The sequence below is a fragment of the Gopherus evgoodei genome, chromosome 1 (genome assembly GCF_007399415.2).
Source record: "Gopherus evgoodei ecotype Sinaloan lineage chromosome 1, rGopEvg1_v1.p, whole genome shotgun sequence".
NCBI lineage: Eukaryota > Metazoa > Chordata > Testudines > Testudinidae > Gopherus > Gopherus evgoodei.
This window is the reverse complement of record NC_044322.1, coordinates 144,678,903-144,695,115: the sequence shown is the minus strand read 5'-3', so window position 1 is coordinate 144,695,115 and position 16,213 is coordinate 144,678,903. Positions and strand designations below refer to the sequence as shown.

The 16,213-nt window shown below is 48.8% G+C and overlaps 1 protein-coding gene across 3 annotated transcripts in view; it reads right to left on the bottom strand.

Annotated features, from left to right (window-relative positions):
- Positions 1-13,057, bottom strand: part of POLA1 (DNA polymerase alpha 1, catalytic subunit) — a 347,695-nt gene extending 334,638 nt beyond the window's left edge. For all 3 annotated transcript variants that reach the window (XM_030575194.1, XM_030575210.1, XM_030575203.1), the window contains exons 1-2: positions 12,974-13,057; positions 4,847-4,971 (exon numbers count right to left, since the gene is read on the bottom strand). In XM_030575194.1, coding sequence (XP_030431054.1) covers positions 4,847-4,971; positions 12,974-13,001 — 153 coding nt within the window. In that variant the 5' untranslated portion in view covers positions 13,002-13,057. The remainder of the gene's footprint in view (positions 1-4,846; positions 4,972-12,973) is intronic.
- Between the last annotated feature and the right edge of the window lie 3,156 nt (positions 13,058-16,213).

Here is a 16,213-nt window from a genome sequence, read left to right as displayed (position 1 = left end):
ACTAGGTAATGAACTTACACTGGCCAGGCTTTTGATCAGGGTAAGACAGCACAGTTCTGGGATGCAAGGCTGGGGGCTTGGGAGATTTGCTGGTGCCTTTCTCTGAGTGATTCGAGAGTGGCTATGGGAGCATTCATGCGACCTAGCTGGAAGTGGGGCACCACATGCTGTTATACTGAGTGATAACAGCGCCTGGAGGGGTGGTGCGGATTGCTCCTAGCAAAGCATTATAAGAGATGCCCCTTAACTTCCCAACCTGGGCTGAAAGCCCAGTTCCAGATTGTATCCTGGGGATCCCGTCACAAATAGAGCCCTGCGCAAATACACAAATGCATTTGATCCACTATCTGCAAAAATTGTCTGCAGATATCCGCAGATTTGCAAGGCTCTACACTGGGGGCTGGGCTGAGGCTCCGAGGCATTCCCCCCTGCCAGAGCCTGGTTAGGGAGAGCCACGGGGACAGCTGTGGGAGCCCACACAGAGTCACAGACCCTCCACCTGCCCGTGGTCAGGCAGGGAGCCTAGGGGCAGGGAATCCACACCGCAGGCAGGTAGAGGGTCCGCCGCAGCTCTCCACAGCTGCCTGCCCGGCTCTTACTGTGGCCAGGCTGCGGCTCCAAGCCACCCCACTCCCCAGCCAGAGCTGGGTCAGGGACAGCCACATGGGCAGCTGTGGGGAGCTGCGGCGGACCCTCCATGTTCACTGAGGGAGTGGCTCTAGCAGCCCCCAACCAGAGTCCCTCTCCCACCGGGGAAGGTGGAGGGACCGAGGCTCCCCACAGCTGCCAGCACGGCTCTCCCTGACTCGGCTCTGGCCTGGAGTGACGGACGAGGGGGTACAGGGACACATGGCTTGGAGCCGCAGCCCAGCCATGACGAGAGCTGGGCGGGCAGCTGTGAGGAGCCCCGGCGGACCCTCCACCTGGCCTGAGCGTGGGGCCCAAGCAGCTCCCCACCCATGGCAGGTGGAGGATCTGTGCCACAGTTCCTCAGAGCTGCCCGCCTGGCTCTTACCGTCAGAGCCCTGCACGGCTACAAAATTTGTATCCAAATATAAAGCAGATACCTGTGGATTAGCATGGCTCTAGTCACAAGTATTAACTGATCCAATGGGGAAAATGTTGTTAAAATTAAAATGTTATCACGTGATGCTGAAACTCCAGTTCCCCATGGCAGTAAATACATTTGTCAACTGACTTTTTTACTGTTAGTCTCGTATAAGCAGGGTATCTGCTTTTCTTAAAGAAATGGATTCCTGGTAAAGAAGAGCTATAATGATTGGGTTTCTTTTCTCAAACACAAAGATGAGATATGAGAGTGTGGGACCTGTTGGTGTCAGCTGACAGACGGCATAAAGGTGCATAAGAGTTACAGAGACCCCAAGTCTGGTCTCTAGAACAGAGTGGGCAAACTATGGCCCATGGGACCTTACTGGCTGGCCCTTGAGCTCCCAGCCTGGGATGCTAGCCCCCAGCCCTTCCCCTGCTGTCCCCCTTCCCCTGAAGCCTCAGCTCATTGTGCCGCCAGCGCAATGCTGTGGGCGGCAGGGCTGTGAGCTCTTGCCAGGCAGCACAGCTACAGAGCTGCAGCCTGACCCAATGCTCTGTGCTGCATGGTGGCGTAGCTGGCTCCAGCCAGACGGCATGGCTGCCTGTCCCAGTGCTCTGGGAGGTATGGGTTTAGCACCGCCAGCCACCAGTGCTCCAGGCAGCACAGTAAGGGGGCAGGGAGTGGGGGGGCAGAGGGGTTGGATAGAGGTCAAGGGAGTTCAGGGGAGGGTCTTTGGTGTGGAGGGGTGGATAGGGGTCAGGGTGGTCAGAGGGTGGGGGGCAGAGGGGTTGGATAGAGGGCAAGGGAGTTCAGGGGAGGGTCTTTGGTGTGGAGGGGTGGATAGGGGTCAGGGCGGTCAGAGGTTGAATGGGGGCAGGGGTCCAGGAGGGCAGTCAGGAAGGAGAGGGGGCGTTGGATGGGGCAGCGGGGGGCAGTCGCAGCAGGGGTTCCAGGGGTGGTCAGGGGACATGCGGGCTGGATGGCTAGGGGTCCCCAGGGGGCCAACAGGGAGCGAGAAGCGGGGGGGGGGTCAGATGTCAGCGGGCTGGGCCATACGTGGCTGTTTGGGGAGGAGACTATATGTCTGTCTATACATAAAGTGAGTATTGTACCCTTCACAGTGAATGCCTATTTACAGTATAAGCAAAACGCTAATCAAGTCAAGAGATTGTGAAGTCTCCAAGGGAGATTTTCTATAAGAAAAAGCAAGCAGAAGGGGGTACCCTGTTGACAAGTGAAGACAATGGATCTTTGGAATTATATGTGGAAGTGTAGAAGTATTACCAGGTATCCTACATAAAGGGGAGCTGCTTTGTCTTATGACCAGAGGATCACAGCCAGTCTGGTTGTTTAAAGCCGAGACACACACTTTGGATGAGTTAACCTTTAGGAAACAGAAGAATGTCTTGTTAAGTTTAGGCTCTAGGGAAAGAGTATTATGATTTTATTTTACATGTAATCCTTTGTTTCTATTAATTCTGCTTGCTTCTTTTCTAATCTCTATTCTCTGTTAAATAAAAACTGTGATATGGTTATAGTGAAAACAAGCATAAGTGCTGTAAATTGAGTGGAGAGAGGATTCTGAGGCGTACTGTTTCTTTGAGAATAGAGGATCTGTCAATTCTGTGAGCATGCAGTGGAACTGGATCTGAATACTCCAAGGAGGTGTTCGGGAACCTCAGGGGCCAGAGTGCACCTACTGCTTGTCTCCAAAGGGACAGCAGAGCCTGCGTGGGCTAAGAGGAGAGTGCATATGTTTCCTGAGGCAGGTAGAGTCTGGGACCTGACCCTTGCAGGTACAGACAAGGCTTCCTCATGTTAAGGGCAGGTGGTAGTGAGGTGCCTCACAATCTTGGGCACTCCAGGGAAGCATCACAGTACCTCATCAAGGGACCTCTTGGTGCCAACTGGCAGAGGGAACAGGCGTATCTAAGGGTTACTGGGATCCCCAAGGTCTAGTATCTTCATACGAGCTTGCCAAAGGGTGTCATGTAAGATCTTCACGTAAAGCCTGTGTCACACTGTTCATCATCATTGTGAAATGTATGTACAGAAAATACGTAAGGAGGTAGGTGTACATATATAGTGAAAATTATTGTTAGGGGCTATGAAGAGATGTTTATGTTCCTTGCTATATGTAACTGAACACTGTAGGGATCACAATGGATGCCCATTTACAGTCTGAGCCGAATGCTAATGAAGAGATTTGAAGGTTTTACAAAGAGGAAATTTACAAGAAAAAATAAATCAGCAGGAGGGAGTCCTATTTACATGTGAAGACAACAGATTTCTGGACTATAACTGTAGAGACTGGGACACACTCTGCATCCTTCACCTAGAAAGCAAACACATTGTCAACTTACTTCTGTTTTGTTTTTTTTTACATCAGTCAGGGTTGGCTGACAAGCAATGGAAAGACTCTGTGGGCTAAGCTTTATTAGCCAAGGGGGTGCCCAGTGAAGTAAGTCTAGATTCCAGAATGCATTTATGACTTTAGATAGAGAGATAGATCCCTTCTTCCTGTTTTTACCACACACATATCTAAGTGCTATGCATGTTGTTTCTTTGGGAATATAACATCTGTGGGACAGTCTCAGAATTCCCAGATCAGGGGCCAGGTAGTGCAGTGGGAGACTCGACGTTGGAGTCTGCCTACCCTTAACCTGTTAAGAAACAGTTGGACTGGCAAAGGCCTGGAGGGCAGTGCTCGTGGAGCTGGGGAACTGACCAACAGCAGGAACATACAAGGCTTTCTCAGCTAAGGGAATTGATAGTGAGGTGCCTCACAACCACAAATACCACCAGGATGCTTCACAACATATATTAACTGCAATGTAAGCTTTGCAAACACTTTAATTTAACAAAAAGTTATGAGTGAGAGGGGGTCTACACTGCCAACTTGCATCAGCACAGCTACATTGCTGTAGCTCGTCTGGTTTCCCGTTGGCTTAATAACTCCACCTCTACAAGAGGCAGTAGCCATGTCGGTGGGAGAAGTTCTCCAGCCAACAACATAACCCCTCCCCATGTAGAGAGCAGTAAAAAAAAAAAAAAATCGATATAACTATGTCACTCTGAGGTGTGTATTTTTCACACCCTTGAGCGACTGTTATATTGAAATGAGTGTGTAGCGTTGACCTGGCCTGAGAAACACAAGGCAATGTTAAGCTGAACATGCCTCAAGTGGTCTGATTATTCCATACCTCTGTCCACATCCAAGTGGGTGAAAAAAAGGCTATTTGATGTTGCATATCTGGTTAGTTACTATGTCATTTTACCACACTTCGTAGTAGTTTAATATTTCAGTATAAATTGACTTTTCCTTTCCTTCCAAGAAGCAGTGCCATAACATTACCATATTGGATTGCATAATACTTTGAAAGTCATAAGTTACATTGTTTCATAGTCCACTATTTAACTGATACATGCTCAAGTCCTGAAGGCAAGTCTTTCACTACAGAATAATTGTCAAGGCAGATCAAACTTTATGCTTAATCAATAACCCATTTTAATAACTGAAAATTAAATGTTGCTCACCAATTTCTTTAATTTCCAATGACAAAAGACAGAGAAGTAGCAAATACAGAAATAACTACTGTCTCATGAAAAATTTTACTAATAAAACACCTTTCAGGCCAGTTTGTCTTGGGCAAATACTGTTTTCCTAATGTTTCCCATAATTTCTAGAAGCGAGTAATCAGCTTTATACAGGTTAGGACAAAGATCAATATTCCCAAACTCAATTTAGGTTTTTATACAGAAAGTCTAAGCAAGAGAAAAGATTGAACTATTTACCTCATATTTTACTTTTTCACCCGCCTTGGCCTTTTTCAAGAGTTCTAGAGCTTCTTGGTGTCCTTTTTTAGATTTTTTCTCACGCCGAGAACGTGACAGTGCAAAACTGCCAGAGTCTGATGTAGCTGAAATCAATATTAAAAACATCAGAAGTACAATTCAACTATGCATTGTTCTTGTTTTTGAACATTCAATCCACAGTAACTGTTTAATATTAGTTTTAGAGAAACAATGGCTCCACTGTTGATTACTCCTGAAAAACATGGGCGCAGCATCCAATAGGCAGGGGAAGACTGAGCTTGCCCAAACAGCTCTGCATGGCCTCGCCCACACACCATCCACAGGCCTTCCCCCATCTTGCTACTAGTTGACCCCAGCCCAAGTAGGCTGCTCCTCTTCCAGAAAGAGAAGCCGGCTGGGGCTGGAGCTAGGGTGGCTGGGACTGAGTAGTTGGGGCTGTCCAGTGCAGGGGGGCGGGGGGGCCTGGCACTGGGGCTGTGCTGCCAGCACTCCAGCACTGTGGTGGGGCCGCATGCCTCCTGCCACTCTGAAGGGGGCAGGGAGGGCTGTGCGCCGCCTGGCATTGTGAAGGGCCCTGGACAGCGGGCCGCCACTTCCTGCAGTTCCCTTTGGCTTGGAAGAGAGAACTGTGGCCACTGGGAGCCGCGGGCAGCCATGCCTGTACACAGTCAATGTAAACCAGAGACTGGCATCCTTTGGCACGTGGTCCGCCAGGGTAAGCCCTCTGGTGGGCCAGGCTGATTTGTTTACCTGGCGCATCCACAGGTTCAGCCAATCGCAGCTCCCACTGGCTGCAGTTTGCCACTCCAGGCCAATGGGGGCTGCAGGAAGCAGCACCAGCCGAGGGATGTGCTGACCACCACGAGATGTGCTGGTTGCCGCTTCCCGCCACCCCCATTGGCCTGGATAAGCGAATCAGAGCCAGTGGGAGCCGCAATTGGCCAAACCTGCAGACGCAGCAGATAAACAAACCGGCCCGGCTCGCCAGGGTGCTTACCCTCGCAGGCCGCAAAACTGAGGATCTGGGCGGCATATGGGCATACCTTTGCGAACATTGCCCTGGGCTGACCACCATTTTAAGGAGTTGAACACTTCTGTTGAGACCCTTACGTGATCCTTCATGTGTTCCAAGTGGTCCTGTACCTTTATGATGAAGCTCTGAAGGCACCTGATGCATGATTGTACCCAGTGAGTGATCACTATGCACAATATGAAGAGGCCTAGTAGTTGAAGGCCCAATGCTATAGCAGGCCTCTTGCAGCTCCCAAACAACACAAAGACGTCCTGAATCTTCTTGAACCTTCCTAGTGATGGTTAGATCCTTGCAATCAGGGTATCTATGTCCACTCCTAAGTGGGTTATTTTTTTTAACATTGATAAAGCCGGGTGTTTACAGGATACTCAGTGTCAGCGATGTGGCTCTGTGTGCTGTTTCCAGGGATGGTGTTCTGATCAAGTGTCGTCCAAGAAGGGACACAGGTGGATAGCCTGACTCAGACTGCAGGGTATCATTACTGCCAACATCTTTGTAAACACCCTGAGAGCAGAGGACAAGCTGTAGATCATCCAGTACGGATGTTACTTCTCGCCATAAGCAAACCTTAGGAACTTGTGATGGCAAGGTCTGACAGAATTGTGGAGGTATGTGTAGTGAGGCAGGGTGGCCTCCTTCTGGATTGCAGAGCAAGGGACCACTGCACTCCCTGGTGGGCAGAACTGAACTCACCCCACTCGCCTCGCCAGAAGCGGCAGGATGGGACAGGAAGTGTAAAGGAAGGACTCTGCAGCTCAGGGAAGCAGGAGACAGGAAAGGAGATGGACACCTCTATTCTGCTGCAGCACCCAGTAGATGAATCTACACTCTGTAGCACCATGCCCCCAGAGGAGGCAGACCCAGAAAGAGAGTTGCCAGGACTGTCATCTGCCATGTACCCAGAGGAGCCAGAGAACTGGGGATTCCAGAAATACCACACCCCGGGGAGGTAGGAAGTAGTCCGGGGCAGCCAACAACTGTCTGGCTACGTTGCTGACTGTTTCTAGGTCAGCATGTTGCGGTTGGATCCCCGCTCGCCAGTGGCGGACCACTCCAACACTGCTGGCGCCCTGGGCTGGGTTATGGTGGAGTCGAGCAGGCCTGCGTCCCTCAACCCCTGCCACGCCACACCTGAGGTGGCAGACTCCCCACCATGAAGGACTATGTATGTCTATTGTCCATCAAGCCAGGACACTAGACTTGGTTGGTGCCCCCCACTCCTGAGCCCCTAGCTTGTGTGGGTGCTCATCCTATCTGAGCCCTGAACTGAGTGTTTGCTAGCTGAATTAGCTAGGAGGCTTAGCCTACAGCCTGTGCTCCCTCAAAGATGCGCGCCAGTGCAGCTGCACATGAGCCACGCACCAGCCGCACACCCAGGTGAGTGTGGGGAACGTGCAGGGAGGGGGGGTGAGGTGGGAGGCAGTGATGGGGGTTTGAGGGAACTTGGGGCATGCAGGAAAAGCGCTGCTCTCCCTCAGCCCCAGCCCTGGCCAGGGCTACGGCACAGACAGGAGCTTCTTTCCCTTGGCTCCAGTTTGTTTTTTTTTAAAAGGGAGATCTTGTGTTACAGCAATTAAATGTTTTTGTTCTTTGTTCTGTGATGCCCCTGTTAACACGTGATTTATGAGGCTTAACAGTACTGGTATTTTATCTTCCAGAAATATACACCTTATTGAGTCTGATCCACATCCTAAACCAAGATTTATACAAGACCGTGAAATCCCCACCTTTAGCCAAAGAAAAATACCTTCAAGATACCACAGAATTTTAATTTCATTTGGGTAAGGAATCTCAGTTTAGGTTCAGCTGTGCACTGCTAATTCTGAGCAAAGGGAACTGCAACCTGAAATATGGGTTGCACATTATAGGATTTCATTATTTCCTGCCCCTAAGAAAAGCCTGTTATCTGCATAAGACTTCAGTGATACGGAAGTCGTTCTAATACGATCCACTAGAAGAGCCAAATCCTCAGCTGTGTAAATCGAAGAAGTTCCAGTGACTTCATTGCTGCTGTACACGAGCTGAGGATCTGGCCCTAAAACGTCAGATTCCAGGAAATCTTTATAGTCCCTTTTACATGTACCATAGGCCATACCTGTGGGAACTTAAAATATATATATATAAGTTTTTGGTTTGTACTGGTGGCGCACATCACCTTGATACTGGTGCTGCACATAACAGAATTCATTCTGCACATGGATGGAAAAATTAGCGGGAACATTGGCTACAACCTGTTCAGCCCTGCCCAAAGAGCTAGAGCCCCAAACGGTGTGTGTTCACTGGCTGCCTTAGCCAGGAGCCTGAGGCTACAGCCTGCTCCGGCTCTGGCCCTTTGGATGGGGCAAAACTTAATAATCTAAAGTACTGCCAGGCTCAGCGGAGGGGCTACGCGCTAAAAACTACTCAGTGTTCTGCCTCAACCGAGGGTGGGGACAAGTGCCCCAGGTTGTTATTGCTTTTAGACGCCCATGGAGCTACAGGCGGCTTACAGCTCGGCCCTGCCAGTGCGACCACGCCCAAGGGATACCGCCCAATACAGTGAGGCAGAGTGGCCTCCTCCCCCACTGGAGGGCAAGGGACCACTACAGTATCCATCTGCCAAATCCACTGAAGTCAAAAAATCCTCCCTGGACAGAATGACACCACAGAGGTCAGGGTCTCCATCTGAAACTTTGTTTTCGTCATCTACTTTTTGAATCACCTGAGGTCTAGAATGGCTTAGATTCCTCCTGTATGCTTTTGAACAATGAACAACATGCGGTACGCCTTCTCTTTGGAGTCTCTCCCTGCTCGGCTCACGAACTCCGGGTCTATTTTTCTCCCAGGGGAGTTGCAGCTGCTCTGGTGGACAGACGATCACACCTGCCTCCCCAACTCATGGCCCTGGGACCAAACAGAGTTAGAGACCGAAGGCTGAGCACAACTCACCATCTGACAAGGCCAGGAAGGCTGTCTCACAGACAGAGCGCTGTTTAGATTTTGTTCAGTGCTTTTTAGGCTGCTCAGCCATACCAAAAAGGTGTAGAGGAGTCAGCAATGAGGTTCCAGGTGGGTTCAGTCATCTGACTAAAAACCAACCCAGAGAGGAGAAAAGAGCTAGTGTGGAGACCGCTGCCGAGCACCCTGCCCCTCCCCCTCTTCAAGAAAACCACATTGAAGATAGAAGATAGGAGGGTGCAACAGAACTGCCATCCACATGCTACTGCGGAGGCAGAGAATCTGACCACAAGTAGGTGCAGAAGAGGCATGAACAAAGCAGTGGTGCCAAAATGCTGATCCAGTGCCATGAAGCTGCTGAGTAAGGAGAGTAGCCCAGACATCAAGCATTGTTGGAGCTGCTGAGCTGCAGAATAGGTAGATTGTGGTAACAATGCACCTGTACTAGACTCAGGAAGGGAAGGGTGATAATTGTTAAGCTGCCACCCAACCTCCTTTAGGGGTGCATCAACTGTCACTATCCGTGATTTGGAAAGGATGGCTATTTTAGAAATCTAACTTTCTTCTTTATGCTTTTATTTAGTCTCTCATTGACAAACAATCCTAGAATGCATCAGGCAAGGTATTTTCAGTAGAGACAGAAATATTAATACCATTATACAAGACACTGGTGAGACCTCATCTGGAATACTGTGTGCAATTCTAGTCTTCCATGTTTAAGAAAGATTAATTCAAACTGGAACAGGTGCAGAGACAGGCTACAAGGATGATCAGAGGAATGGAAAATCTACCTTATGACTTTCTTCCATAAGGAAAACCTACCTTATAGAGAGGAGACTCCAAGAGTTTGGCTTGTTTAGCCAGCCAAAAGAAGGCTGAGAGAAGATATGATTGCTCTCTAATCAGAGGGATAAGTAGCAGGGAGGGAGAACAGTTATTTAAGTTAAGCACCAATGTGGACACAAGAACAAATGGATATAAACTGGACATCAAGTTTAGACTTGAAATTAGACAAATGTTTCTAACCATCAGAGAAGTGAAGCTCTGGAACAGCCTTCCGAGGGGAGCAGTGGGGGCAAAAAAATCTAACCAGCTTCAAGATCGAGCTTGATAAGTTTATGGAGGGGATGGTATGACAAGATGGGCTACAATGGCACGTAGCCCATCTGTGACTGCTATTAGCAAATCTCTCTCATGGCTGGTGATCAGATACTAGGATAAGTGTCCCACTGACACAGCTTCCACCTCTTGTAGAGGTGGAGTAATTATGCTGACGGGAGAGTGCTCTCCTGTCAGCATTGAGTATCTTCATCAGACACGCTACAGCAATGCAGCTGCATCCGTGTAGTGCTTCTAATGTAGACCTGCCCCATATTGATGTCAGACTAACAGATTTATTCTTTTAGCCCACATGACTTTAAAATGTAAAGACCTGTTCTAAACCAAAACAGGTAATAAAGTAGCACATTGTCAGTTACTGTTTGCAAAGCTCTATTATTGAGGTCCAGAACCCACAAAAAGATCAACAGAGATCGACCCCCACTAACTGTAATCGAGCTCATGCAGACGCAGTGGTACACCTTCACAAAGCTCTTTGCAAGATCTTGCCCTGCTTATATCGAGGGCCCTACCAAATTCACAGCATCTCCCACAGTTCTACCCAACCTGAACGGCTATGAGCCAAAATGTCAGATGCTGAGTAGGATCTTTACTATGGGATCTCGCCTCACCACCACCTTTTTTGGTCCACTGAACACAGCTGGACAGTTGCCTCTGAAGTATTTGTTATAATATTGATAAAAGTTTTTACAGCTTTGGAATAATTTGTCTGCCCATGAGTGGGAGCACAGGGGGAATGGCCAGAGCAGCACCATCAAAATGCTGCTCTGCCTCTGTGAAGCTGCAGAATGAGGAGAGCAGCACAGATGTCAAAAATTGGGGTGGGGATGGCAGGGTCTATATGGAGGTGTTGTATTTGGGCTCCTCTGGAGCATGGCTTGGATTTCTTTGGCGGGGGTGGGGTAACGCTGCAGGATCTTGATGGGGGGAAAATGCATCCCCCACGGCTGCTGGCTAGGAGCAGAGTTCTGAAGGCAGTACAGAAGTGAGGCTGTCAGCCCCACAACCCAGATGGGAGGCTGCCAGGAAAACCAGAATGTATGGTAATCCACACCCAACCCCTCACCCCCAACACCCTGCAACCCTCACTTCTGCACTGCTGTGGGCACTGGTGCTGGCTTTAAAGCTTGGCCATTGATCTCCAGCTCTGAAGGCAGCACCAGACAGCAGTAGCACAGAAGTAAGGGTGGCATTCACGACCTCCCCTACAATAGCCTTGCGACCTCCCCCACCCCAAACACTTTTTTGGGTTGGGATCCTCATGGTTACAACACCCTGAAATTTCAGCTATGAACATCTGAAACTATGAAACTGACTATTTTTAAAACCCTATGATCGTGAAACTGACCTTATAACCGTTCAAAAGGCTGCCGCAAAGATTATTTTCCTAGCCTGCTTTGACCATGTCACCACTCTTGTTGCACCCTATCCACTGGACCCTCTTTCTCTACTGCATCAAACATAAGTTATTTGTCTCCACCCTACCTATTATTTTTCCTTCACTATCAAGATGTTTACTCCTGCCTCCAATCTACCCATGATGCCAGCCTCCATTACCCACTTGTTAAATTTTTGATCAAGACCTGTCACAGAATCACAGAAGATCAGGGTTGGAAGGGACCTCGGGAGGTCATCTAGTTCAACCCCCCTGCTCAAAGCAGGACCAATCCCCAGACAGATTTTTGCCCCAGATCCGTAACCGGTCCCCTCAAGGATTGAACACTCAACCCTGGATTTAGCAGGCCAATGCGCAAACCACTGAGCTATCCCACCCCTCACCTTCTGTTTGGTCATGATGAATTTTAATTTGCATGCATCTGAACACTACAGATATCTATACACTTCAGAAAAGTCACTGGAGCCAGAAAAATCATGCTTTCTTCTATGCTGCTCCTCATGCTTAGGAGAATCTACCCATAAACATTTGCAAAACCAACACATTATCCTTCTTAAAACTCTCCTTTGCTGTGATACTTTCCAAAATAAAAAATTGTTAATGGTTAGGTTGCTACTATGCTGATCCCATTGCCTATCATGCTAACCAATACCGTCACTGTCTCTTAGTACCCCCAGTCTGTCTGTATCCACGTCTTGTCCCTTATCTGATACTAGACTGTAAACTCTTTAGGGGCTGGGACTATCTTTTTGATCCATGTTTGTACTGCACCTGGAACAACTGCGTCCTGGTCTATGATTAGGGCTCTTAAGTGCTATAATATAAATAATAGTGGTTTCTAGTTATTGTTAAGCCAAAACAGCAGTTTAATAAATGTTTATGTCAAATACAGAGAATTAAACTTTGCTTAGAGTGAAAATACCTCAGAAACAAACTGAATACAATTTCTCTGTACTCCGACTTTGATTTTACTAGATTTAGAGGGTGATGAAATTCAGGGCTCAAAACAGTGATGATATGAGAAAAGTCAGAACCTATCAGGTATAGAAAACTGTCCTGAAAACAATGACATCTTGTGGGATGAGGGGAAAGGGAGAGTACACTTCTGATAGGCATGATTTTCATCTACATTAGGCTTTCATGAAACAGCGGTTTCTTTAAAATTAAAAAGGGTTACAGTTCTCTCTTCCCTGTGTTTACTCCATGCACTTGACAGCATTTCAGGTACAGACATTTACCTCTATGTATGAGCTTAAACCCAGCCGAAAAGAAGAAAAAACGTTCTTAAAAAAAAAAGAAGTGATGCAAAACCACCAATTCAGCAGGATGACACAGGGACCAGTGTCAGCACTAGCGCCTTTTAACACGCCGGTGGGCTCATTTTTTAAGACAGACTCGATTTCAACGCACTCGCCCTGCCACCGTCCAAGGAGAATCTTGGGGACACCAATGAAGTGCTCCCCCACCCCAGAGAGAAACCCCCAAAGCGGCCCCTCCCAACTGCCCCACCCAGGTCACCACCCCCGCCCAGGAAATCGGAGACACGCTCCAGGGGACCCCAAATACAACACCCCCACCGCCGCCCCCCATGCAGATCCGCCCCCGCCCGCCAGCCACTCACCGCCGCGCCGGCTCCCGCTCTCCGCCATGGCCCCGAGCACGCTCGCGCCAACGCGCCCGAAAGTGGCGCGAGAGAGGCGACCCAGGCGCCCCGGCCGGACGGGCAGCCAATCAAAAGCCGCGGCGAGTCCAGTCTCTCTGCAGCCCGCCCCTTCGCTCCGCTCTACCCTCCTGTGCAGGTCGAGGGGAGGAGCTGGAGCTGCGCGCGGGCGCACTGGGTGTTGTGAGTAATCTCTGTGTTTGCGACTCCAGCTCTGGAGGTGAGAGGCGCGGGCGGGCGGCTTCTGCACCCTGATTGGAAGTTACAGGCCAGGCTTACCGCCAGCAGCGAGAGAGGGTTGCTGTTTATGGACAGGCGCTTCTGGGGGGTGGAGTTCCAGGGGAGTAGGAGTGGCCTTTTGTGTCCGGGGAAGGGAATTAAAGGACACAGCTATGGGGCTATTTCCTCATCCTGGCTCTGGGGAAATAATTTGCAATTGGTAAACTCCTGCCGGAGGCTGCAGAAAAGAGCCATTTCAGCCCACGCTAGGGGTGGCTAGGCACCAGCATTGCTATCGCTGCAGCCTGCACCTAGGCCAGTGCAGTTCATGTGCCCTGCTGACTCATGGGTAGGGCTCCTAGCTGGTAAACGTGTGTACATAGTAAAACTAACATTTCACAGCCGCTCCCTCTGTGTATGGATAGAAAATGAACAGGGCTGGCTTTAGGCTGAGTCCCCCAAATCAGGCCCCGCACCTAAGAGGGCCCAGCGCCCTAAAGAAGAGCGCCTAACTTAGGCGCCTTGTTAATTTTTACTCACCCGGTGGCACTTCAGCAGTAGGTCCTTCACGCATTCCGGGTCTTCGGCAGCGGGTCCTTCAGTGCCACGGAAGAACTGGAGCACCGCTGGGTGAGTCATCCCTGCCGGGGCCCATTTAAACTATTCAAATCAGGTCCCGCACTTCCTTAAACTGGCCCTGAAAATGAAGGCTTAATCCACAGCATTTGTCCATAGGAACAGAAAAAGTTGAGCCGTTGGAATGTGAACCCTGCTGTAAGCCAATTTAAATCAGTGGAGTTACACCAAGGATGAATTTGATCCACTACGTTAAACTTCTCCTCCTAGGTTTCAGAGAGCAGACATCTGATCTTTGTCCATTGCAAAGAGAAATCAGCAATCAATGAGGCTAGAACAGTGTTTATACCATCTTGGTAGTCCATCAATCCGATGATGACAAATCTGTGCAGATCATCTATTGTTGGTCTCCTGGTGTGCCCTCTGATGACTATGCAAGCCAATTCTAGAGGTGCACATTTTGCTGCAGATAGTGCATAGGAAGTTCGCGGTCAGTGTTACATGCTGCTGGTGCTCTGTGACGTTCGCATGCCTCTTGTAGATGCCAGTAACAGTCTATCTCAGAGGCGATGCAGGTATTCCTGACTGTTGCACGCCACTGTGTCCTGTCGCTGGCGGCATCCTCAAGGTCCCTAGGTTTGATACTGCTGTACTGCAGATTGGCTTTGATGGTGTCCTTGTAACGTTTCCGTGGACGACCTATATGCCAGATGTCCTGGGAGAGCTCACCATACAGAAGCTGGCGGGGGATTCTGTTGGCATCCATGCGGCTGACATGACCGGTCCAGCGCAGCTGTGACTTCATGATCATTTCGATGCTTGTCATCTGGGCTCTCTCGAGGACCTCAAGATTGGGCACTTTGTCTTGCCAGCGGATCTTCATGATGTTGCGGAGGCAGCGCATGTGGAATGCTTCGAGCTGCTTGATGTGACGCCTATATAGTGTCCATGTTTTGCACCCATACAAAAGAGATGAAAGAACAACAGCTCTGTACACAAGCAGTTTTGTTGACATCTGGATGTTGTGGTGGTTTAAAACTTTGACACGCAGACAGCCTCGGTTTATACCATATACAACTCATAAATCCATCTGCAAAGGATCAAGGAAATATGAAGGCTCCAGATTACCTTAAAGTCCTCAGTCCCTTGGTTAGAATGCTCTCATCAGTATATGTTCATAGTCCAGAGGCTGGAGCAGGAATCAAAAACACTGTCTAAACACCTTCCATTCCTCCCACCTCTTCCCTCTTGAGGACTCCTGACCAAGGTAACAGCACAATATACATACTAACAAACTTAAACAAAGCCTTTGTTTAAGTTTGTTAGCATGTGTATTGTGCTGTTAAACCCATATAAAGAATGTATGCCTTTCCAAGCTGTGTTCTGCTCCGTTAAGGAGCAGAGTGCAGCTCCTCCCGGCCCAGAGGGTGGGGGAGTCTTGCCTCCCCCAGTCTTTCCGGTACCCCATACCCGCTAAAAATCTCTTGCCGGTACGGCGTACTGGAGCGTACACCCTATTTGCGCTCCTGCCTCAAAATCAAAAGAAGCTGCAGGATTCCTAATCAGCAGAAACTGTGGCTTGTGTAACTTCATCATTTCAATGGCTAAACCGAACACTGTGAGAGCAGAGGTAAGAAGCACTAACTGGAGCTAAGTCACAAAGCAGAGCAGAGTACTGGCCTTTTGCATCAATCTTGCCAGTAGTGGAAGATGCTGACTCTTGGCAGAGGGCTCATTTGGGGGAAGACATTTTCTCCTCCTGCTTAGCACCAGATTTCTAAATTGACCAAGCAGCTGGGGACAAGGCAAAGAGTCTTGTCTCCTTTCTCCCTGTCCACAACTGGGGAAGCATACCTCAACTTTGTTTGTGTTACTCGTATTGCTCTGCAGATGTCTTCAGTCACATGCATCAGAGCAGTGCCCCAGCTTCAATCCAGGAGCAAAACTGGGTTCTGGAAAATCATACATTTAACCTGAAATTACACAAAAATAAAAATTATTTGAAATGATTTTTAAAAGCCTCTGTTGAGATTTTACTAAACTTTTACTATGTTTCAATTGGTGGAATCTCCCTGTAACAAAGTGATATTTAGGGCCCTAATGAAGCTTTGTGGTCAGCATTTTCTATTGGGATGATGTGACTTTTGACTTTTCTTCAGAATGGCAGTTTACCAGCAGCGCTGACCAATCACAATTCATATTACTCAATCCCTCATTTGTATACAGATTGTGTTCATTTGAGACGCACATGCTGCTCACAAAGGGAGAAATGTGGTAATTCCAGAAATGATGTGAGAATTCTTAAATGCACAGACTGCTTATAGCCCTTCATCTTTTCAGCATCTGAGTGAGTAGGATGTGCACCATCATATACTTGTTTCCCTGCTGATGCTAGGTCCTTACAGA